At 39.4% G+C, this 25,270-nt stretch overlaps 2 protein-coding genes across 4 annotated transcripts; one reads left to right on the top strand and one right to left on the bottom strand.

Moving 5' to 3' along the window:
- Positions 1-1,114: 1,114 nt before the first annotated feature.
- angel1 (angel homolog 1) lies at positions 1,115-8,004 on the bottom strand. Its single transcript, XM_082515812.1, has 10 exons — positions 7,889-8,004; positions 6,507-7,382; positions 6,171-6,400; positions 6,016-6,085; positions 5,484-5,923; positions 5,261-5,396; positions 5,026-5,136; positions 4,882-4,915; positions 1,829-1,989; positions 1,115-1,725 (listed from the first exon to the last, which is right to left on the bottom strand). Exons 1-10 carry the CDS (start codon positions 7,953-7,955, stop codon positions 1,565-1,567), a joined length of 2,286 nt encoding a protein of 761 aa, XP_082371938.1. The 5' UTR covers positions 7,956-8,004; the 3' UTR covers positions 1,115-1,564.
- Positions 8,005-9,520: 1,516 nt separating this feature from the next.
- On the top strand, positions 9,521-24,619 carry lrrc74a (leucine rich repeat containing 74A). 3 transcript variants are annotated; one of them, XM_082515815.1, is made up of 15 exons: positions 9,521-9,753; positions 11,080-11,212; positions 18,904-19,084; positions 19,211-19,269; positions 19,459-19,566; positions 19,670-19,763; positions 19,978-20,027; positions 20,141-20,222; positions 20,314-20,399; positions 20,468-20,662; positions 20,749-20,844; positions 21,646-21,789; positions 21,980-22,084; positions 22,215-22,300; positions 23,668-24,619. In XM_082515815.1, exons 3-15 carry the CDS (start codon positions 18,973-18,975, stop codon positions 24,275-24,277), a joined length of 1,827 nt encoding a protein of 608 aa, XP_082371941.1. In that variant the 5' UTR covers positions 9,521-9,753; positions 11,080-11,212; positions 18,904-18,972; the 3' UTR covers positions 24,278-24,619. The 3 variants fall into 3 exon arrangements, with proteins under 3 accessions (XP_082371941.1, XP_082371939.1, XP_082371940.1); XM_082515813.1 differs by having other exon boundaries at positions 9,521-9,693; positions 19,211-19,383; XM_082515814.1 differs by lacking the exon at positions 9,521-9,753 and adding an exon at positions 10,465-10,958 and having other exon boundaries at positions 19,211-19,383.
- Positions 24,620-25,270: the final 651 nt, after the last annotated feature.

The raw sequence follows: 25,270 nt of genomic DNA on the forward strand, positions 1-25,270 counted from the left end.
CCAAGTTTTTGTTGTTTTCCTTGATTTAACCGAAGAACTGGAAACAAATTTGCTTTTGTGACAGGCTTCTAGTAACAAAGTTTCTGAATATAGAATTTAAAATTGGTTCTTTGCTCAGCTTTCTATAATGTGTAAACACAAGACAGGTTCGTTGCTTGAATTACGTGCCTTTTTTATGCTTTGAATAAGTCATAGGTCAGTGTTATGTGGTTTAGGAAACGGGTCAGGTACAAGGACTGGACTGAAAATTTGTGAAAAGCAGCAAATGACCAAAGAAAAAACTTTGAATGCCTGGAGATTACGCAACACCTTGCTTAAAAAAAGGTTAAAATGTCTGCTAATCCTTAACAAGATCATAAACTCTATACTTAACAAGGAGACACACTGTAATTTGGTGTCTTTGTGCCAGGCAGGGAATTTTTTGGTTTTCTATCCATCAGCAGTTCATAATGAGCACTGCAGATCCTTCCAGAACAGAGGCACATAACAAGAGCGCACTGAGCTCTCTAAACACCATCTCTGTCAGGACTACTATACAAAGCAAACACTTCTATAACAGGGGAAACACAAGCCTCAGCAAACTAAAGCACTGTCATACTGCGATGGCAGAGTTCAACATACTGGACTTTTAGATTTCAGAATACCTTCAAATTGGAAAAAATGCTGAAAAAGTAAGACCATGCCCAAACTGAATAATCTATTTATAGTTTTACTCCTAGTAGAAATAATAATCATGGTGTGCTCACACAGGACAAGCAGCTAGCAGGGCAAGGGAATGTCCTAACTTAGGGAGAAATAAAGTATGTTATCTTAAAATGACTCGTCTCAAACAGTGGGTTAATCGAGGGGCTGCACTAGTATATGATGAACTGAACTTTAACTGCAATTCACACAAAGTAAACAAAATCATACCAGCAGAGGTAAGGGGTTCATGGTTTTCCTTCATCATAACCCTATATATCTAAACAGCATACTGACAGGGGTGATGACACACTCTACAGCCTACATTTTACCCTTTCACACTAAGATTCATCATGCATTAACAAATCAACACCACACAAATATTAATTCATGTCATCCAGACATCACCAGACAGTAAACACAGGGAGATGCACACATTTAGGGAATATATTTATTCAGCATTATTAACAATCTAAAAAATATTCATAGTTTCAAGACTAAATTTAAAAGAAAAAAAAAAAAATCCCAGCCCAAACAAAACAACATTCACCAACAGCAACATGAACATGAACAGGTCCATGTAGTTTCCACACCAGCAACAAAGCAATCAATGGCTGCATTTTTAAAAGAAACTGTTAAAGCATCATTAAAGAATTGTGACATTTCAGTATTTATCTAATGAAAAGCACAAAAAAAGTAGACTGAAAAATGGTGGCCATTATTTACATTGCTATTTGGGAAAAGAAATTAAGGTCTATTCAGTTGCAAAACTATGATTTTGTTGCCAGTAGTGAAGCAGAAAAAATGTATTTATAACAAAAACCTGTATAAATGAACAGTTGGAAAGAAAATATGTTCCAACATTCAATCACAGTTCTTCCCGTCAAGCATTACTGAGGTCCAGCTGAAATTTAGCGAGAAGACTGAGATGGTCTGAGGGGAATATGTGATTGGGAAGGCCATTCATTGACCACAAGACATCCTCAGACAGAAGAGAAAGAGACCCGATGAGTTTCAGGCCATCGTTCAGAAAGCTAGCACAAGCTAAGGAAAAGAAACAATAAACAACACAATATATTTAATGTCACAAATAATTAATTTAGAGCTTGAACATCTTAAATATTCTTCGTGTCAGACATCCTCATACCTTGTCGACCAGTAAGAACATGTTTTGGAGAATAGAAGATGTAGTCGACTGTGTGTCCGACCTCCGAATGCAGGGTTGTCACTTCTGGATTTCCAGAACCTGGGAGAATGTGCTTATAAACCGACTCTAGGTTTAACCGATGGTGGACTGTGTGTCTGAACCTGCAAAACCATAGAATTAATGATTAATAGATCTTATTTATACTTCCAGTGGACATATTTTGCTGTTACTTATCATCTTTCATCTGTCTATCCTGTTACAGTGGTGGATGCTCATTAGTTTTGGCCAAAGATGCAATTAGGTCAACATATGTACTGTTCTGTGCAAAAGTCTTGAGCCACCCCCTCCTTTCTGGATATCTTGCTTCAAATGACACTTTCGTGTTTTTAAAGTGTTCTTGAGCAGTAGTTCTCCAAGCTTTCTGAAGGTCTTTCAAAGTTATACTTGCACTCCCAACATGAAACCATCTGGTTAGATACCAAACAAGTACTTGGTAAAGATATACATTTGTCAGACCTACCGCTTATCACCCAGCCTCTTAAAAAACATAAATGCTTCCAAAGTATAACAATAGCGTCAACTCTGGTGGGATGCATATCAGATCACACACTCTGTAGTTAGACCATCCACTAATCTAAGTCACTAATCTTCAATAACCCAGACTTTGTATTCAATTATAGCTTGTTCAATTCAACTATTTGGAAAGAAAAAAAAAAGAATTACTCATCTCACTCTTGGCATCACCTTTGCAAAATTGGATTTAGCGACACCGATACTTGCATACAGTGCTCTCAGAACACCCCGAGATGCAATCAGGCTCTGCACCTACATGAAGCCCTTTTGGACCCAGATTACTGCACAGCTGTCTTACTTGCTGGGCTGCCACATCCCACCATCTTTCACCTGATCACTGACAGATTCTGGTTAAAGACACTTCTCACATTGAGGTTCCTTGCACATTATAAATTCTACACTCGCTCCTATATCCCCCGTGTTTCAATTATTGTATCGTCCGTGTTTTTAAGTCATCTATGTCCTTGTCCTGGATCCGTCTCTTCTAAGTTGCTGTCTCGTTTTGTTCAGAATAAAGTAATAACAAAAAAAAAAAAAAAAAAAAAAAGTTCTTACTTGGATATTGGCTGCTTTTTACTCATTTTAGTCCAGTCCTTGAAACAGACCATTTTCAGATAAATATCTTTTGGTCTTTATTAAGCCACTTCACACTGACCCATGGATCCCTGAAGCATAAAAACTCAAGGGATGTTTCTTTAGGCACCTTGTTGCTAGCAGTCTGTCACATAAAACATAATTAGGTGTACTTTCTTTAGCTGAATCTACAAAAAGTGCCAGTGATAACAAGTCTGACAGGCATAGTACTGTATTTTTGCAAAATTTCAAAAAGCTATTAGCCTAAAACTTGGCAGAGTGTGCAGTGTGTCGTTAAAAAGAAAATAGGATAACGGCACAAGTGCAGAAAAAAAGATGCAATAACAAGTCAAAAAGAAACTATCAACAGAAAATGGACAGTATTTGAAAATTATTTTGGTAAGAAATAGGAAAAAAAATTCTAGATGGCCCTTCAGCCGATCCTTATTGCTAAAGCCTCATCAGAAACAATTACTGGAAGGGTAGCTACCATACCAAAAGGATGAAGAATGACAAATTACACAAGAACTGGACTGAAAGTCAGTGGTAGCAGGTCTTGTGGGATGAGAATCCATCCATCCATTCTCTTCCACTTATCTTTGTCTATCCCAGCTGTCGTAGGGTATACCCAGTCTGTCACAGGGATAACAGATAGAGACAGACAACCATTCGCACTCACTATGGGCAATTAACTATAGAGTTACCAATTAACCTAACTTAGCTAACTACATGTCTTTGAACTGTGGGAGGAAGCTGGAGTACACACAGAAAGACCCCGGCCTGATGGTGAAATTGAACTCAGGACCTTCTTGCTGTGAGGCAACAGTCCTAACCACCATGACGCTGTGGGATGAGAATCCAAATTTGAAATTTCTCACCCCAACCATTATTAATATGCACAGAGGAGGGAGAAGAGAGGTACAAACGGCCTCTAAAGCAGTCTGTAAAATACAGGAAGGCTCTGTCGTGGGATTTCAGCCAGTGGTGTTGGGGGATCTTGTCAAAACAATGGAATTATGCATGTATAAAAATACTGTGAAGTTTTCACCCACTGTGCCTCACTTATCTGAAGGCAACTGATTGACAAAAGCTAGAATTTTCCGCAAGACAGCCCCAAACATAGTACCAATGCAGTACAAGCATACCTGGATATGAAGAAAAACACTGAAGCACTGTGGGATCATCTTGACAGAGAATGAGATAAAAGGCAACATCCAAAGAAGAGCTTTGAATGTCCTTCAAAACACCTGAAGATCCATTTATAAAGACCACTTAAATAAATTACAATAAAGTTGCCTAATAGAGTGCTGAAGAATACCAACTATTGACTTTAAAAGCTCATTAGAATTGAACAAACTTTGTATCTTTGTATGCATTTCAATAAATCTCTGCATTTCCCAAGTTCCTGGTGAAATATAAAGAAATGTAAAGAGGCTTACACAGTACTGAAATGTGATCCGTGTGACCCAAAAGCTTAGGCTCAGTGTGGACATCCTTAATATTGTCATCCCAGGTAAACGACTAGATACCAGGTAAACAGCAGCACCATACATCTGCTACGTAATGTTTTGTTTACAAAGGGCAGCAAACAGAACAAAGGGCTTAAAGGTAAGGTGGCCTCAAAGTGACAGGAGCTAAAACTACTTTTTTCAGACAGCGGATGATGCAGAGCTCTCCACCGAGGTTCACTTCAACATAAATAAGGGCTTTTTAAACCATGTAAAGCTACCATAGGAGAGTCTAAAACTAAAAACATGGAGCTAAAAATCAGCGTAAGCTTGATAATATTGTACATCATACATTAGCTCCATGTGTGATATGTAACTTTCTAAATGGTAGAAAGAATTCAGTTACAGTAACTTTAATACTATGTTGTTTATTGTCTGTTGCTTCTGTGGTAAACTGACCTTTTATCATCAAGATGATTTGCCCTTGAAGCATCTGTGCACAATAAGAAAAAAATGAACAGAGAATCAACATATCATGGTAAGGAAATCAGGAGCTTTAAATGAAAATGCGAGTGCAGTTTCTGTATTGTATTTTTGTACTACCTGGTGTGATGTCAGTCACCCCTGGAATCTCTTCCAGGCCCTGAGGACGGACACAAGCAGCTGGACAGTAGCGCAGCTGCAGCATGAAGTCGTGGCTGTACTGACATTTCCCTACGCAAGAAGAAGAAATCATCAAGCATCAATAGAAATTATGGAGAAAAGATACCACTGAAGAATGAGACATGCGCTATGGATCAATATTACTATAGTAACAGTGCACTTGACTTAACCTTACCTGATTTCTGTCTCTCAAATATCTCATTGGCAGTAGTGTACTGGCAGCTGCCAGTGATTCCCAGAGAGCTGGGCCAAAGTGGCGCCAACAGTCTGTGGCAATTGGCCTTATATGACAGATCTTCTTGACCTGATACCTGTCAGTGAATACAGAAACTCTTACTGAGGCATGAATAAATAAAAATCGAGACAAGGTGTTACTTAATTAGTTTATATTTTCTTACCATCCATGCTGGCAGGTTTTGGTAGTGGAGTTGGCTGGTAGTGATCAGCTGGTACAGAGGCATGTGTGGGACAGAGTTAAAGTCTCCACACATTATTACGTTACAGTGTTCACCTTTAGCCTTACAGGACTTGATCACGCTGTCAATTTCAGCCAGCAATATTGCTAACTGAGCCAACTTCACGTCCCCCCTCCTGGGGTTGAAAAGCAGGTGGGTGTTGGCTACACAGAGTGGCGAGCCCACCTCCTTCACTTGTGAACCCCGGTTGACCAGTGGCCGAAGAAGCAAAACAATGCCCACATTGTGCCGGTCTAACAGCTCCGTCTCAGGCTTGAAGAACTCTAGGTGAGTGGCAGCCACTTGAGAGAAGCTGCTACGAAAGCAAGTAGCACATCCATCTGTCTTGGTTCCCGTACGCCTCTTGTACACACAAGTGTAGCCTGGATCAACAACATGAACAGAATATGTGTAACATCTTTGTCAAAACATCCCCCAACATGACTCTTCCACTGTTTTGTCTCAGCTGACCTACCCATCTGAGACAGGGCAGGATGCAGCTGTTCATGGTAGTGGTTCTCCTGAACCTCTTGAAGACACAAAATCTACACAGAGTATTAGCGGACACCTAACATTAGATATAAAATTTTGCAAGTTAAATTTCAGAAACATGAATTTGACATGACTCACGTCTGGTAGCCATTGTTCTATTTCCTTTAAAAGCAGGTTACATCGGTAATGCCAATCCAGCACCTCCAGGGGGCAGTGTGTGTACAGTTGCTGGTTGGCTTCTAGTAAGTCCTGAGCAAGGATGTTGTAGGACATTACAGTGAAGTCCATAGTGGCATTTGTGAAGGGTATGAGGGCAGGCTCTGCTGAAGCAGCACTCTCATCCATCTCTACCCAGACTCTCCACATCACTGGAAGAAGGACAGATATACATGGAACGGGTTACTGAACTGTAAATTAGTTTTTAAAAAAAGTAAAAATATTAAATTAAAAACAAAATATAGCCTTCATCCTCACCTTCCAAGGGAAGTGCTGGCTCTACAGGAGGGTAATAGCTCATAGAAGGAAAAGTTATAAGTGGGCACTGCACCTCTTCTGTGAGACCAGGTCCTGCAGGGAAGTGCCAGCTGGTTTGTGCATGGTGCTGCTCACTGAGCTTAAAGTGGGCCTGAGGATGAGAGAGAAGGGAGGGAAACACCGTCTCGGAAATGCTGACTCCATCATGTGGCTCATCTGCAGCTGGGACTATGTATTCATCCCAGCACTCTTCAAAAGTAGTCTCTAACTTTTCCATGTATGGTATTTGAATTTGGTCTTCTGCTGAGCTGGTCATTTCCGGTGTGCTCTTCTTAGCTGGAGATCCAGACTCTCCCATGGCTTGTTTCTGTACTTGAGATGCAGTATCTTTTATGCTGTCCTCTGTCTGCAGACACTTTAACTGTTCCTCGAGTGCTTGCTCTGGCATCGTCTCCTTTGCTGGTGAGATTCCCCCATTCTCTGCATCCATATGCAGCACCTTAAGGTGGGTAATTATTTCTCTATCCTCCTGTTTTGAATCTTGAAGGTTCTCCTGATTTGCTCCATGTCTCTTCCCCGCTTCTTCCTCTTTTACTTCAGATGGTACTTCTGAAGTAATGTTTGAGTTTCCGTCACTCATTGTATCTTTATCCGGGACAGCCGTTGGAGGTTCTTTGTCCATGTTGCTCCTTGTAGTTTTTTCCACTTCCGGGCTTGGATCTTTTACCCTTTCTTTCGTTTCTCCCTTCGAACCACCGGTTGGGCGGAGCCGCTGCTCCAGCTGCTCTGTCTGCAAATCGGTGAACCTCCGGGTTTTGGCATCCCACGCAGCTTTGTCATTAACCACGGCAGGAGGGAGGCCCTTTTTTGAGGCCCCTGTAAGCCAAGAATACAGTAAGAAAGCAGGTATGCTAAAAGTTACTAAACCTTATACTTTAAGAGGTCAACGACAACCCATGAAAACACAGACGTGCTTACGGAACATAAACAACACCATAAAAGTCATGTGATAGCGTCTTTGCGTCACAAGGGGGCGTCAAGACCTCAAGAACAGGTGCAAGTTAACTCATGTAGCACTTCATAAAGTTAGCTACACTGCAACAGCTAAATATGTTCTTCGTTACCGTTTTCACAAAGAGGAAACTTTTGGCAAATTGGGGACACCACAACGTGTGTCACACTGAGCTTATAACGGGAAACATTACTAAAAACCTCATGCCGGTGAAGCAGACAGCAAAAAAAGTGCTAACTAAACTTTAGCACTATTAGCTCCAGGCAGCGTGTCTGGGGAAATACATACGTAGTTTTTTTTTTTCAGTCCGTATTTGCTCAGCCGACAATCACAAGTTCAGACACGTTTGCAAATCCACTGTTAGATTTACCTGAGGGTCGAACGGTCAGGTACCGTGATAAATAGTAGAGCACATAAAACATCAGACTGCCAATCATGTTGCGGTACAAAAATCAACGCATGCGCACTCCGAATTTGGTGATAGCTGTGGGAGGGTAGGGGCCTGAAGGCAAAAGTCACGTTTTTTGTTTTGTTTTTCCAGTGTGTTACTTTCAGTTGTTACTTTGCTTTGATTTGATAATCTGGTCCGGACAAAAACGGGAAAATATTTATATATTTTTAAAATGCTTTACAAACATTTCATTGCAATGAGTGGAGCAAACAGACATTTTCTAAAGGCATTGATTCAAACACACACCTGACATGTCTACTTGATCTGAAACCTGCCTTTATCTCATTAAGTCTCGATATAAAGTCAAACTTGACTAATAAATGTAAACACTATTTTAATTTTAAAAGTATTTTTGCCTTCTCGGCCTGATTTCCAGTTGGCCAAGTCCTGTGTTGAAGCCCCTAAATCTGGGACATAGTAAATGAATTAATTCATTTTCTCTTTCTCTGGTGAATACTTGAGCGGGCATATTGTGAATTTTATCTTTTAATTACATTAAATTCAGAAGCTGTACATATTTTTAACTTCTTTATCCCAATTATGTAAGCCATCAATGTGTTTGTTACCACAAAATCTAAATTTTATGATGAGGAAAGACCAGTGATGGGAATAACGGCGTTACAAGAAACGGCGTTACTTTTTTCAGTAATGAGTAATCTAATTACTATTCCTATTGTTACAACGCCGTTACAGTTACTATTTTTCAACAAACAGACGGTTGAAGCTGTGTTCAGGTTACCGCATCTTATATCAGTTGCACGGAAGTAGCTGATTTCTCAAATAATTGACTGTTGAGTTCTAACAAAAAAAGAAACAAAACCAAAGATAAATTTTCAGAAATCTGCATGAAAACTGCTCCACAGAAATACTAACAAACCTCTTCATCTTGGCTGTCTATGATTAAGATAAGATAAGATAAGATAACCTTTATTAGTCCCACACGTGGGAAATTTGTTTTGTCACAGCAGGAAGTGGACAGTGCAAAAGTTATGACGCAAAAATTAGAATACAATAAGAATAAATACAGTACACAGCTGTACAGAATAGAATAAAATAATATACTATATACAGTAGAATAAAATAGAATAAAAATATACAATAAGATAAAAATAGAATACGAATGCTATATACAACTGAGTAAAAATACAACGATGCCAGAAAAGATTATTGCACTTAGTGTTATTGCACATGTGTGGATGTGTGTGTTTGTTCAGTTAAAGTCTTTGTTGTGGAGTCTGACAGCAGTGGGGAGGAAAGACCTGCGAAATCTCTCCGTCCCACACCGTGGGTGCCGCAGTCTCCCACTGATTATAAGATCTCCTCCCTGCAGCTGACAGAAATCTCTGGATTCCTTCCATGTTTTGAATTCATTTGACTTCAAGGGGAAGTAGTAACATACAGAGTTCATTAAAATCCATCCTGCAGGACAGTGTTTGCAGCCATCGCCTGTTTCCAAAAAATAATACCACCTTTATAAAAAATTATGAAATAAATCATTATGCTTTTACAATTTTATCATATACAGAAACAATGAAACCGGTCTAACTAAGCATTGATAAGCGTGTTCTCATGGCTTCAATTTCCTTTGTAACTTTTTCCATCTGACTTTTATAGTCATTGCTTCGTTTTGTCTGGTGTTCAAGCTCCCAGTTGGTTTGTGTCTGACGGCTCATCTCACTGTCCAGCTGCTTCCTGGCATCCTTCATGGTTTCCACTGCAGTCTTGTAAGTATCCTGGAGGTTGATGAGCTCTTTGCTGATGCGTTTGGTATCATCGAGCGTGAGGTGAGTGTCTGTGAGTTTGTTATCTGCAAGTGTTGAAGACTGTTACTTTTCTTATTCTTAAGTAACAATATTATAAATCAGGTGGTTTGACAACATTGTACATCATCAGTTTTATTTAGAAATGTTATTGTAGATTTCCAAAATTTGTACAAATCATTGTAGCATCAGTACAATGAATCAATAAGCAGGCTGATAGCAAATTACTCACCTTTACATTTAGTCACAGACAGACACATTTTCCCTGTAACTGTGCCTTCGCTCTAACTTTTGTTGAAAACGTGATTTATTTGATGATTTTGCCTAATAGTAAACAGAAATATTTGTCTTTTTCAACATCCTTAGAAATGTTGTTCAACAGCTATCACCAAATGGAGCACTCTAAACTAGTGATGTTCGATTCGTGAACGAATCGTTCAATACTCGAGAATCACTTTACTGACTCGTGAATCATGATTCACAAGCCCAACTGACTCACTGACTCATCCCTGTTTCTGTTAGCAAACTAATTTGCTTAGTAGAAATATATCTAGCTTATAATTAAAATTGCGGGGGGGAAGAAAACAACAGCCAGTTTCTTAACAAAAGCATTTCTGCTCTGAACTGGAAGAAAAAACCCTGAGTAGAAGCTCACATCAAGAAAATAGCTCCTCGGTTCACAGTAGCATCGCTCTGCTAACATGCTAACAACACATTTGAGCTACTCACCCCCTCCCTTCCTGTGCTGAATCGTAAGCTTAAGCAAATCACTCAGGACTCGCTCACCCCCTCCCTCCTGTGCTGAATCATAGAGCGAGCGAACGAATCACTCACTCACTCACCCCCTCCCTCCTGGCTCACAGCTTCTTCTTCTTCTTGGTTGGCAACCAATGTTAAGGCGCATTACCGCCCCCTGGCTCACAGCTCAGTGGACATTTAGATGAGAAAATATATATTTAACACATTTAAGGAAAATACTAATAAAATAAAAATAAACAAAATAAATGTTTATTAAGCAATTTTGATAGGAAATTGCTTAATTTTAGAAATGTTTTTGCTCTTTTATGCTCCATAAAATAGTTGGGTTGTTTTTTAGAATCATTCATCTTAGCAGTGGGATTTACATGAAAAGAGAGACAAATTAAGTTTGAGTGAAAATGTAAATTTTTTGCACTCTCTGGTCAACTGACTCAGTGAATCAAATGACTCAAAAAAACCGATTCACTTTGGTGAGCGCCTCATTAAAATCCGATTCAGTAAAAAGAATCAAATTTACCATCACTACTCTACACCCTGCACTGGAAAAAATATCCCTTACTTCACCTGTGATCACACACTTTGGTTTTCCAGTGCAAAGGCAGCTGGCAGAGGAATGGCCAAGGAAAGGAAAGACCTCACTGAGCGAAAAAGATGAGGAAAGCTGGTGATGATTCAGTGCAGCTGGTCTCAGGGGATGAAGAAAAAGCCTGATCAACTTAGCAAGGTGAGTTTAATGTTATGATTTATTTTATTTTTTGATGGTATGTTCAATGTATGTTACTTGAATTATACAATGCTCAAGTCATTTTCCACCTCAAGTTTCTCAATATTAAACCTTGTAGTAGGGGTGGGCGATAGAAACGATATAAATTTGGCCAACGATAGCGACTTTGACGCTCTATCCGATAGCGCATGTTGATGATGTCATCAAGCTGCGCCTGTTTTGGTCGAAAGCATAGCTGCAGCTAAAACCATTATCATCTGCAAATTATGCTGGGCGACAGTCATAGCAAAGAGATGAAGCACTTTTGAAATATGGGGAAAGCCAAAAACTGCGCTTCGTCCACTTCCGTAACATTGATTCATTAATGTTGAATTCTCTCGCAGCTGTTCTATTCCCATGTTGTTGCAGTATATTAACTAACCTCGTATTGTGGATGAATAATCTCAGTTGTTCTCCTGACTGAAGTTTGGCCCGTGTACAGCATCCTGCTATGCGATTGCATTTGTCCCTGACCACCAGAATCCCTCACGTTAACTTTTATCAAGTGGAAAAAAGTTGGCGTTCATCCTCCAGCTTCACTGTGCTAATGTTATGCTAACATAGCTGTGTCGCTAGCAATCACGTAGCACATCATTATATAGCAGGTAGTCCAACTTCAGTAACCCTGCAAACGCCACTGCTGTTTAGTTTTCTGTCTTCATTTATGTTGGAAGTGATAGCAGAGCTGTACGTTTTAATTAGCTTCAAAAATCTCTGTCAGAACATGCTATGAAATGTTTAGGTGTAAACTAGCGAGCTAACTTCCTGTTAACTTCTAACTCCTTTAAATTTAATAAATTCTGTTTTCATGGATGCCTGGATGTTAAACTTAATTGTTACACCCGATAAAGCAGCAACGCTGATGATTTTATTAAAGATGGAAGAATTTAGACCGTTTTTAACTCTGTGTTCGTTTGACTTTGGGACCTGAAGAGGAAGGAGTTTTGGACCCAGATTACTCCACGAAGCTCCTCACTACAGCAGCCGTAATGCTCTGACGATCCATCAAGCAGTGCGGCTTGCCAAAGTTGTACTAAAACATTTTTAACAGATTTCTGCACGCAGAAATCGGTTCGTGGTCAGTAAGCACAACCAGAATTCATACATAAGGCGCACTCTCGATTTTTGAGAAAATTAAAGGATTTTTTGTCTGGTTATACAGAAGAAAAGAATATATATCGTGATATATATCGTTACCGCACATGCTTCAAATTATATCGCCCAGCCCTACCTTGTAGCTTTATTTATTTTATTTTTGGCTTAAAAGTAAACAAGAGCAACAAAAAAACCCTAACTTTTAACTTTTAAACATAAATTCATGTGAAAACAACAGCCATTCCGTTAACCTGATTACAGTCTTACTTTGTTAAATATAGTGAAACTGTATAAAATAATACGGTATCATACCTAAAAAGTTGAATATTACGGTAAAATACTGGCAGCTGTGGTTGCCAGAATTTCACCATGGAAAATATAGTGATAATGCAGAATACATAACGGTATATTTGTTGATAAATGTAAAATTCACAGTGAACTTTGGTTTTTGTACAATTATTACATTGAAATAAAAAACTATTATAAAGTAAACCAGTTTAAATACATTTTAATAAGCTTGTTTACCGTCTCCTATTGACAAAGCACAGAAGAACTGTATAATACAAAACATGCCTTTTTATTCAAAAGTTCATATTTACACGAAATTATTGGCAGCTGTTGCAGCCAGAATGTGGTCTAAAAAGATTAAGGTCCAACAAATGAGGTAATAAACACAATAGGGCTAATAGGCATAAAACTTACATTCTTTGACTTTTTGTCATAATTTGCTAGAAACATTAATAAAAACCAGTAGAGACAATGATTAAATTAAACAGTTAATATCCATCCATCCGCTTATCCTTTTTCAGGGTTGTGCTGGAGCCAATCCCAGCTTTCATAGGGCGAGAGGCGGGGTACACCCTGGACAGGTTGCCAGTCTGTCACAGGGCTAACACACAGGGACAGACAACCATTCGCACTCACATTTACACCTATGCAATTTGGATTAATCAATTAACCATGCAAACACCACAAAGAAAGACCCCGGCCTGATGGTGGAATTGAACTCAGGACCTTCTTGCTGTGCAGCAACAGTGCTAACCTCCGTGCCACCATGCTGCCCTAAACAGTTTATATTTAATAATCAAATTAATGACTAAAAAGGCACTGATCTAATTAATATCAAACTTAATACAACCAAAAACAAATAAGTACATAATAAACAGTCAAACAAAATTTAAAACACTTGATACTTGCAGTGGTTGGCAAAGTTTCTTTTTCTCCAGATTGATAGTAGAGGGCTTTCAAAACAGTCTCTGACTGTGTCTGAGGAACTGGAACAGGTTTTGGATCCAATGTGCTGGAGCACTTGCATGTTGTTCTTCAGATGCTCGGTGTACATTAGCGTTCTTTCCTTGCAGTCTGAAAGCAAATACAAAGCACAATAAAGCAAACTGCCCATTTCAAAAGCAAATATACAATCTTACATCTAATAGAGCTGACACAATTAATCGTGTAATGATTTACAATTGTGATGCATTGCAATGCGGACATAAAGCATTCTTAATCCATTCAGAAGAAACTAATTGATTATTAAATACGGCCCCGATCAAAAGTTTAAGACCACTTGAAAAATGGCAAAAAATCATCTTTTGCATGGCTGGATCTTAACAAGGTTCCAACAACATGCAACAAGCAGAAATGGGAGTGAGACAAAACATTTAACTTACATTTCACAAACTTAAACTGGGACAGGCTGTTTTACAGCTGATCAAATGTTTAGGACCACTTGCCTTTAAAAGGCCAAATCTGTGCAAAACTGTGGATTCATTGTCATTTTCTGTCAGGTAGTCAGACTGTCAGGATGTTCTGATGGCAAAAGCAAAGAAAAATTTCCTTTTTGAACATGGTCGACTTGTTGAACTGCATAAGTAGGGTCGCTCACAGCGCGCCATCGCTGCTGAGGTGGGATGCATTTAAGACGGTCATTTCCTAACTAATCCCGGGGGTTATGGAACAAAAACGTAAAGTGGAAGACCTAAAAAATCCTCAACCCAAATTAAGGCCATTAGTGGTGAAGAGCTTCAAAAAAAAATTCTCTGATGAGAAAAAAATATAACCTTTTTTTTTCTCCTGTAAAAAAATGCAACCTTGATGGTCCTGATGGCTTCCAACCTTACTGGCATGACAAGCACATCCCACCTGAGATGTTTTCTACGCCCTACAGACGAGGGGGTGCCACAATGGTTGGGGAGATGCTTTTTCCTTCAGTGGAACAATGGAGCTTCAGGAGGTGCAGGAGTGTCCAAAGGCTGCTGGCTATGTCCAGATGATACAGAGAGCATTCCTCATGACTGAGGGCCCTCATCTGTGTGGTAACGACTGGGTGTTTCAACAGGACAACGCTACGGTACACAATGCCCGTAGGACAAGGGACTTCTTCCAGGAGAATAACATCACTCTTTTGGACCATCCTGCGTCTTTCCCTGATCTAAATCCAACTGAGAATGGACAACAGTTCCAGACAGTAGACACCCTTCGTGTGGCCGTCTTCACCACTTGGAGAAATGTTCCCACTCACCTCATGGAAACGCTTGCATGAAGTGATCAACAATAACAGCGGACCAATTAATTATTGAGTTCACGTTTGGAACTTTCTGTTTTGGGGGTTTACCCATGTTTTTTGGAGGTGTGGTCCTAAACTTTTGATCAGCTGTAAAACAGCCTGTTTCAGTTTAAGCGTTGTTTTTAATAAATTGCATGCTCAAAAAATGTTTTGCCTTACTCCTATTTCTTCTTGTTGCATGCATGTTGAAGCTTTACTTGGAACCTTGTTAAGATCCAACCATGCAAAATATGATTTTTTGCCATTTTTCAAATGATCTAAAACTTTTGATCAGGACTGCTGTTATTTTTAGGTTCTACAATTTGTTTTCGTCAGCCACATACATCACAGTGGACCAACACGTGCAGCCTGTGTTCAGACAAGTTTTGAGCAATAAAAAAAAAGTAGCTTATATGTAACCTCCTTTATTTGTTGATGAAAAGAAAAAACTGAAATGAAGTTATCATGATGCATTGGGAAAAATATATATTTTTCGGGGCAAAATGTCTTTAGTTTTCTAATAAAATCTCTGTTACTGAGCCTCACAGGTCCTTTTCTTCTGCTGTTGTGCATCACATGCCAGCAGTGCCTTCGCACATGCGCGATTTATTTGCAGTCTGGATGCAGTGGGGTAAAAGTCATCTGTTCCATCTTCCACTCTGTCACCAATTATGAGAGGCAACAGCCTTAAAAAGTTCCAGTTTTGTTTGTGCTGAGAATTTGTTGAGGACTGACCTCACACGGCTTTGAAGAGGTACCAGAGTCAGAGTATTTAAACTGTTTAATGCTCCAATTCAGAATGGAGTAGGCGAACCATTCTTTTTCTTCACAAAAAATTTAAGAAACAGCACAACATCATATGACAAAATGCCATAAAAATCTTGTGTCCTAATCAAAATGGCAAACCTGGCTGACAGATGTGAAAATATTTTAAACAGTTGAAAACTGACTCAAACTTTACTCCTCCTATATCTGGTGTACCTTCAGTCTTGAGGTGTTCAGCAGGAGAGTTGTACATCTCTGTGGTGCATTCTGCTCCACACTGATTTGGACCACCCTGAAAAACAGATTGCATCATTAAACAATATCTACAGAAATGATGTGTACGACTAAAGCAGAAGCCACCAGTGCAATGTGAGCCCAAATTATCTACAGCATACAAAACATGGTCCCTTTAACTACAGTTTTATCTATTTATTTCCATAACCTAAAGGATTAACAACTTCAAAGGCATCTTGGTATAGCAGTAGTTTGAAACATAATGGATTTTGGTTTAAAAAAAAAAAAAAAGAACTACTTTGAATATCTTACCATCTCTAATGTCACACAGTACATCTGATTGCTCACCTGTTACACATATGTGGATCCCTTGACCGCCTCACAAAGCTTGGAAATACCCTCATCAGATAATGTTGTTTCAGTTTTAAGACATGTAGTGAACTTATTCAGAGTATATGACTGACCCAACTCATATATTTTTTTAAAATTTCCTCATCGATCTTTTATTCTAATAAACCCGAATTACGGGAACACCTTTAGATCTGTTCAGTTTTATTTATTTTATTTTTATTTTATTTTCATTTAGCACCGCTTAACTGTCAAAAACTCATCTCTATTGCTTCAAATTGCAAGGTAGAGGTCCTACAGTGTTAATCTAGGATAAATGTTGTCTCGGCTTCATTGATGACATAAATGCCATTTGGTATTTGGCCAGAAGTGACTCTAGACATGATTCGACAGACAAGAATTTAAACCACAGCTTAACAATTTGGCTGATGCAAAGAACCACGAGGCAGTGATTCCAGCTTAAATGTATTCTGGATATTGTTAAATATTCTTACATTTTTTGTTAATGTTTGCCAGGTATCCTGTTTAATATTCCCTTTTCCCCTGTGTGTTTTGTTCAGTTTTGGTTCCCCTGTCTCTTTAATCTGTGATTAGTTTCAGCTGTCTTGCCACCTGTTGTTCCATTGCCAGCTACATCTGTGTCAGTCTCCCTTTATCCTTTGTTGTGTGTTTTGAGGCCTATGTTCACCTCCAAAACCCAATAGAGAAGCCTCTGTTTCACAACCAGTAGATTAGAAGCTTTTATACGGTATTTAATTTTTAAATGAACAATTTTATTCAGAATAAACATGAAAAAGATTATTGTTTCATTGTATTTAAGTAACTATCATGGTCCTGAGTCTGTACACGCAGTGGTTTTGTTTTGATTATTTTTCTCGTGTTCTAGTTTTATTCTGATTTTGTATTCTGTCTGGAAACTTCCTGTTTTACTTTGTAGATCCGTGTGTGACTTAACTGTGTTTAGCTTGTGTTTCCCCGTCATCTTGTGATTAGGATCAGCTGTGCTTCCCCCCTCTGTGTCATTTCCTAATTACCTTGTGTGTGTGTGTGTGTGTGTGTGTGTGTGTGTGTGTGTGTGTGTGTGTGTATGTATAGCCTGGGTGTCGGTCTGTGCTCATCGCCGGTTCGTCTGTGTTATTTTAGTGTTTCTCCGTGTCTCTCTGTTTTCTGTTTCTCGCCTCATGTCTTCCCTTTGTGTTATGTTTTTAGGTCAGCTTACTGGCTTTCCCAGTTCAGTTTACTTTGTAATTCTCATCACTGCTTTGTGTCTGCAACTTGAGTCCTCCTTCTGCAAACAGCTATCCCAGCCGTGACAAACTCCTTAAAACGCATATATTTGTATATGAAAAAAAAAAATAGCCTCCTGAGATTCGACGCCCTCAAAAATAATACATTTGGACTTTTCTTCACCATATTCACTCAATAACATTTTAATTAATTTAGGGTTTATTGTTTGCATTTTATTAAACAATAAAGGTTTCATTGTTTGCATGTTTTTTAAACACATGTATTTAACAAAGTAACAAGTTCCTGTTCAAAAATAAAGATTCATTTTTAGCATAATGAAGACAGCTGCACTCTGCAGCCTGGCGTGGGCTGAAACACAATGCTAGGTTACTGTTGTTATTTAATGGTCCATTTGGTGCCAAATTCAGGATGTAGAAGTTACAGCTTCAACCACTAGTAAAGCTTTCACTTGCTCCTAGCAAGTTTCTAAAACTTTGTGCCTTTCCCCCCCCTATTCCCTTGATTATGAGCCTTTACTACGTGTTTACAGTAATCTAAAAAAACTCATTTCTAAGCTGTTTAGAGACTACCTACACTACATGTATATTTGAACTGAAACCTGTTTCAAAGATGGATTTTCCTCCTTAAATCTTCATATAAACTGAAACTTGTGTTGACTAGTAAATTTAAACGATTAACTAAATTTCCTTCTCAGCTTGCTGTCTCATATCTGCTGGCATCTAGACCTCAGCGCTGCACTTGCCCACAGTCATTCAGAAATTGGCCAATTCTTGTGTGGAAATCCATAAATCTCTGACATAATGAATGAATTAATCCTTGTTTCTCTATCACTGGTGAATTCTTGAATAAGTGCATTTATTTCATGATTTTTTCAGCATTATAATGGCTGTGAATGCTCCATATTTTCTAGAAGGAGTAAAGCTTACATATAACACCAGTTAGTAATCATTACAGTGGAAATGCAGTCAATTTTCTTTTTGCTAAATAACTCCAGTATTGATCCAGTATTGACCCATTAAATTCTTTATATATTAACACTTCAACGGTGCAGCGACTGGTAGCTCTATCTGTTAGCATTAGCATTTGCTCATAAACATACACTTGCTTCCATCAAACTGATGGATTGTCACAATTTCAATTAAGAAGATCAAATTACATTTTTATGAAACTTCCTCTGCACACGTATCATACTTTGCTTGTGACAGTCATGTGTTGAATTTTGTAAATGTGGGAGATTGTACTAATAAATAACATTGGATGAATTAAATTACAGCACACTATAACTGTAGGTTTTGCTTAGGATTGTAACCCGAGTGATGCATAAATTGTTAACGACACAAGACACACAACCTGAGGGGTAGAATTACCCGGGGCATAGTACAGGCCCCTTTCATTTCACAGGCCCTGTTCTTACCAGGCACATCACAGCCTGATGTTTGTGAGTGGGAACCGTTTCAATAAGGACAAGTTTTAAAGACAGGCCGTAATGTCGATACCGTCATTTGAGTCCCTCTGCTTAAAAGACGATGACAACTGTCCATCCCCAACTGATCTCGACAGCTTTGGCGATGAGTTTGACAAAGACTTGGAATCAGATGGTGAGCATATTAAATTCAATCATGGAATAATCCTTGAGGTTCTTGTTTAAATACTAAGTAATTTAGTAGTCATTACTATAAATCTATACATTGGTTATATTAATTTATGACTTTTATAATATGCAGGAAATAAGATCAACAAGGAGATGGACACTGCTGAGGTGTACATGCAGGCCTGCAAGCTGGTAGGTGTGGTGCCGGTCTCTTACTTTATTCGAAACCTTGACTCTCCAGCTGTGACACTCTCCCACCATGGGCTCGGACCTTTGGGATGCAAGGCACTTGCTATTGCTTTAGTGGTATGTTTAAAATCTAAGAGCTGTTAATCAATGAGGCACTTTTAAATAGAAAACTGATGATCAGGTTTTATTTAGACTGATACACAAATAAGCGCCCTGGCACTGGCAGACAATTCAATTCAAGCTGAGGGAGCCAAATACCTCATGGAGACGTTGAGGGCTAATTTCACCATTCAGCACCTGGTATGTAAGACTGCAGGTTGACCACTGGAGGGCACAAGTGTATTTCAGGTCTAAATCTGAGAGCTCTACATCAAGTTTGGTTTTAATAATACATTTTTTGCAGGATATATCCCACAACCATCTGAAATCTGCTGGGGCTGAGTATGTGGCTAAAATGTTGCTGGACAGCATTTCGTTAAAATCTGTGAAGCTTTCAGGTAATATGCACGTGACAATGCATTTAACTTGTCAGATGTTACGTGACAGATGACTGGCATCACAAACAGTCAGCTTACATTTGTTGTGTCGGGGTTGCCTTTTTCCTGACAGGTTAGTCGAGGTTAGTTTCTGATTGGTTTGTCTATTTAACAGCGATAATTATTGTGATCTTTTTTTTTCATGATTGTTTTGAATGCATTTTCTTCCCTGCAGGGAATGGATTTACTGATGATGATGCTAAATATTTTGCAGATGCTCTGTCAGTAAGTTATCAGTTATGTCCTGCTTTTTCACACATAACAACCCATTTTAGTCATTTCTATATTCATAAATTGTTCTTTTGCTACTTGCACCTGTCACATATTGTTACATTCAGACCAATTCCAGGATAAAGGTACTGGATCTGAGCCATAATGAGTTTTGTGGAAAAGGAGGGGAGCATTTGGGACAGCTGCTGGGTATGGTAAAAGGTCTTAATAGGTCTAAGACTAGTTCTTAATAGCATTATAGATGTATTCTTTCACTGACTTGGCTTTCTTATTTCTACAGCAAACAATGAGGGCCTGGAGGTGCTGGACCTCAGCTGGAATCATCTAAGAATGAAAGGGGCTGTGGCTTTTTGCGCTGGGTTAAAAGTAGGGCTGATTAACAAAATTTGTTAGTTACTCTGTGTGCAGCATTTCATCACAGTCTTCCCATTTAGGTGAATATGATGTTAAAGCACCTTGACTTATCGTGGAACGGTTTTGGGAACGAAGGTGCTCTGGCAATGGGAGAAGCCCTCAAATTCAACACCACCCTGGTGCATCTCAACCTCAACAATAACCGCCTGACCAATGAAGGCGCCAGCATGCTGTGCAGGGGTCTTGAATTCAATGACACACTCAGAGTCCTGACGGTGGGTGGATGAAATTGCATTAGGGTAACGTATATCACAGTCATGGCTTCAAGTGAAATATCGGATAATGTCTTCTATTTCTTTAGTTGGCTTATAACTCTTTGACAGTAGAGGGCGCACTGGCTCTAGTCAACGTGGTGAAGAACTCACCTAAAACTGCCTTGGAGGAGATCAACATATGTGTGAGTGGCTGTGCATCCTGCTCTGCTCCATGTCATGACAGATTACCACAGGCTGTAGGGACAGTGCATCCACAAATCAAATTTACATATTGTTCTGCTGGCCTGTAGTCGGATTTATCCATGTGAATTGTTCTGGTGCAAATGTCCCAGTTCTTGAGTTATTGGTTGTAGAGATGTGTCTACATTTAATAGAAATTGACTTGTGATGCTCAAAGCACTCAAATAATACATCTGAAAAACCCACAGTTATGTTTCTTTCCGCAGATCAAGACCCAATTAGAGCCGAGCAATTCTTGAGCAATTCAGAGCAATTCTTGCACGACGTCCTTTTTTCTTTCTACCAAACGACATAATCTAATGTAGACATGCAGCTGGTTGATATTACACCATAGCAGAAAGCATTATCAGCGTTTACATCCTGCCAAGCTGTCACAATCACCAGGTTCTCGTCATGGGTAAATGCACACTTCCTTCTGTACAGTTATGCAGTCAGCAGGTGTTGTTTTATGGAGAAAAAATAGTAATGAAACTGCTCACAACCAGGTCATTTCTGGAAATATTCAGTGCCACTGAAACTGAGCAACTCTCATCTAAAAAGTCTATACAGAGAAACTGCACTACAGGCCAGATTTAAACATATGTAATTATAAGGGGAACTTTCTCTTTAAGCAACTCCTTTTTGCTCTGATTTCAGTTCAATTTTGTGTTCATATTAAGTCAAAGTTGTAATTTTTTCCTTTTTTTTGACATAGGAAGCAAAATGTGTGTGTGTGTATATCATGTTGTCTTTTATCTGAACAGAATGTGCTGGTAAATGAGCACTTTGTGCATCTATTGGAGGTGACGTGTCAGGAGCATCCTGGTCTGGATGTACAGTATGGAGGCGTAGGAGGCTTCATGGCTAAGAAGCCACCAAAACGTGTTGATCCAATGAAAGTCATTCAGGTCTGTCTCAGTTGGTCGAATGAGCATCTGACACATACTGCATGAATTTTATTGTGAAAATATACACAATATATGTTTATTTTTATTCTTTCTTTCTTTATTCAGAGTATATTTGCTGTTCTGATGTTTACTTATTTTGTTGGTCTGCATTTAATTATTGTCAAAATCACTTCTACCAATGCTTCTGAAGGATTATCTGGACCAACGGAAACTGCGGCTGTGGGATTTCTTTCGAAACATCGATAAAGATGGCATCATGAGAGTGTCTGTTACTGACTTCAGGAAAGCAGTTCAGGTTTTCCAAACAAACTGTGATACTGTATATGGAGCCGTGTAGAGTCAGTGCATTTCACTGAGAGTTTACTGTGATAAAGAGAGCAACTATGAAACTGATTCCCTTTTCCTCTTTTGTGTGAAACTGTAAGCAATCAAGCATTCCCTTGGACCGATACCAGATTGAGGAGCTGATTCAGAGACTTGATCGGGACAGGACAGGAATGGTGGACTACAGGTGAGCATTTCCCATACTGACTAAATATACTCACATCTGACGCTTCAATATTTACGTTACAAGGTGGAGCTTTGGCGTGTTAAAGCTTATCATTTTAACATTTTGATTGTTTTTATCTCTCGTTTACTGATAGTACAGCTGGGCATAGAGTGTCTTAGTTATGACCTGGGAATTTGCCCAGATCTTAAGTTCAACTGACCCTATCAAAACTAAGAGTAGCTGAAAACCTCTTCAAGCCTGAAAAGTTCACTCACTTGCGGCAGAAGTCTATTTGACTGGTATATTAGGATATTGGGTTGTCTCTCGCACTGGTAAAAGCTTTTTCCAAATATTCACAGATCTACTGTATATATAATTTACTACAGAAGTTGTTTTTTCCTTTTTGCAAATCTGCCTGAAAAGAAATCTGATCACATTTTTTAAGTAATCCTACTAACAGACAAACAGACAGACACACCAAACTAATCGCAGAAGCTCCACTGAAGTAGTGATAGTGTTATATATGTATAGTTATGTATAGCACAGAGAGAATCATAAGCTAAGAATAACTTGTATGGGAACTTTTCTTCCACAGTTTGGATAAAAACACATGTTAAAGAAGTCCACGTAGCTCAACATGCAAACAGATGGTAAACCATGTGGTCTATACATTCATATTTTTATATAGGTGTTTTATAAACTACATGAAAAGTAATGATCATAGGTTTAAGAAAAAGCTAACCCTTTTCCGCAGTTGTTTAAAGCAGACCACAGATTCAGCCATCCTGACAGGCTGAGGGAGGTTGCACCAACGTTTAGAAGCTACAGTCTCAAAAACATGATCGCCTCTAGATTTAAATATGAGCATAAAATATATAAATATGACAATTATAAGACCCTGATCATATGATCAGGGAGGTTACTGCTGGAATAAGGTTAAAGCAGATCCTCATGCATACAGAAGCCTGGGTATGATGGGCTTTATACTGTATGTAATTCATCTGGGGTACAGTGAACGTGCAAAAATTCCACACACAGGTGGGTTCAAACTAGGACCATCATGCAGTGTTAACCACTGCCTCATTGTTCTGCCACACTGCACATAGATAAATACTAACATTTTGAAATTAACTCTAACTCAGCCAGTGGAATGAGAAGCTGTCAGGTCCGAACACAAGAACCTCAGTTGTCGAGATTGAAATTGAGAGAATATTAAGGACACCCAAGCAGTAATTGTAGTGACGTTGTTAGTGAGGTAGGAGAGGCTGTTCAAGTTGTTAGGCTTCACAGAAAAGTGCAGTTGTGGAGAGACAGGTAGATAATTGGTTGGCGTATGAATCTAAAAGCAGTCAGTGATGTTTATACTATAATCTGACCATTCTGTGCAGGGGACTGGCAGATACAAGGAAACAAATGATGAGGGATCACCGCCGCCAGCTTAGGAAATTTGAGTCCCGTCAGAAGAAAGAGAAGCAGAAGAGTGACCGCATTCTCAAAACCTTCCAAAGTGCTGTGGAGGCGGTGACACCTCACAGCTCCATAGTCATGTCTCCAGGAGGTGCCAAAGAAGACTCGAGTGGCCCTCAACACTTTTCCGCCACCCCTCTCAGCTCTTGGCACCACATTGTCATGTCCAACAGCAGCCGCTACTCTGTCACTAACATGAGCAACATCCACCTGCCCATGTTAAGAGGCGCCACGCCTTACCGTCCCACCAGCTCCTCCGGGATGCGTTCGTACTCCCAGCCAAACCTGTCGGCCGATTCCCCTCGCTCTGCTCCAGACAAGTCCATCTCTGCTCAGGGCGTTCGCTCAGATCCAGAGATGAGCCACAGCAAGCTAAGCCCCACTGCTAACAGCCTGACGAGATCCAGGCCCGCTCTCAATGTAAAGCAGTCAGAGGGTAAAAGTAAAGTCAAAGCCAAGAAAATGAAGAAAAAGAAACCGAAGAAGAATGCAGACAAAGCTTCAAAGAACCCTGCAGTAACGGTCAAGTGACATGAACACTGTATAATGCTGTATTACGTGATATATTATACATGTGATTTGTTTTTCCCTTGGTTATTATGTCATGCAATATTTTTAAATGAATAAATAACACATTTGATTATCAATCTTATCTAAAAATCTATATTTATTGCTTTAATAAGTTATCAGCGGTCATGTCTTCGCCACCTTGCAGTTAACGACACTGAGTGGGATGGGCCTTCTTCAGAAACATAATATTTCATCATGGTATTCGGGAATGGTGTTCTCATGCGAGCCCACACTCTTGAGGATAATTGTAAACAAACATCTGACGTTAATTTCTGTTTGCTGTAGATAAGAACGAGCATTATATCCTGGCATGTTCCTCAACTAATAATTCTGTGAACTGAGACAGGTGCTGTGTCCTCTGATATGATGGAGGAGGATCTATAAATTCAAATGATCCACCTATCTCAGTCATAACCACTCTGACTGCAGCAGAATGATCGTCACTCTGTATTTCTCAGCACTGCTGAGCTCCACAGTTGCCTGGGAGGTACGCATGGCATGAGGTAGATCAAGCGATTCATCTTTATTCTTTAAAGCTCCGTACACATTTAGGTGAGACGACTTCTTCCATCTAACTCTTTTTTAGGGAGTGAGGAGCGTGTGGAGTGAAGGGAATCCAAGAAATGAGTCCGGAGGTGGAGGTGGTGAAAGGTGCTCCTGTGACGCCTTCCTGCCCGGTTCAACTTTTCCTGTAGGTGATCTGGTGGTGATAGAGCAGACAGCAGTGGAGATCTCACATGAACTGGAGCTGGAAATGGGCAAGGTATTTAGTCACAAGGGAACGTGTGCATTAAAAGATTGCATAATTGTGACAAAAAACATTTTTGAATGTTTTTTTTCCCAATTAAATTTCAGCTGGGGGAATATGAAATCAAAGTGACAGAATATGAAGAAAAGATCGTAAAACTCACAGCAAAAATTGAAAAAATGGAGGAGAATCCTGATGGCTACAGT

Source organism: Aulonocara stuartgranti, assembly GCF_965226115.1.
Source record: "Aulonocara stuartgranti genome assembly, chromosome: 19".
NCBI lineage: Eukaryota > Metazoa > Chordata > Actinopteri > Cichliformes > Cichlidae > Aulonocara > Aulonocara stuartgranti.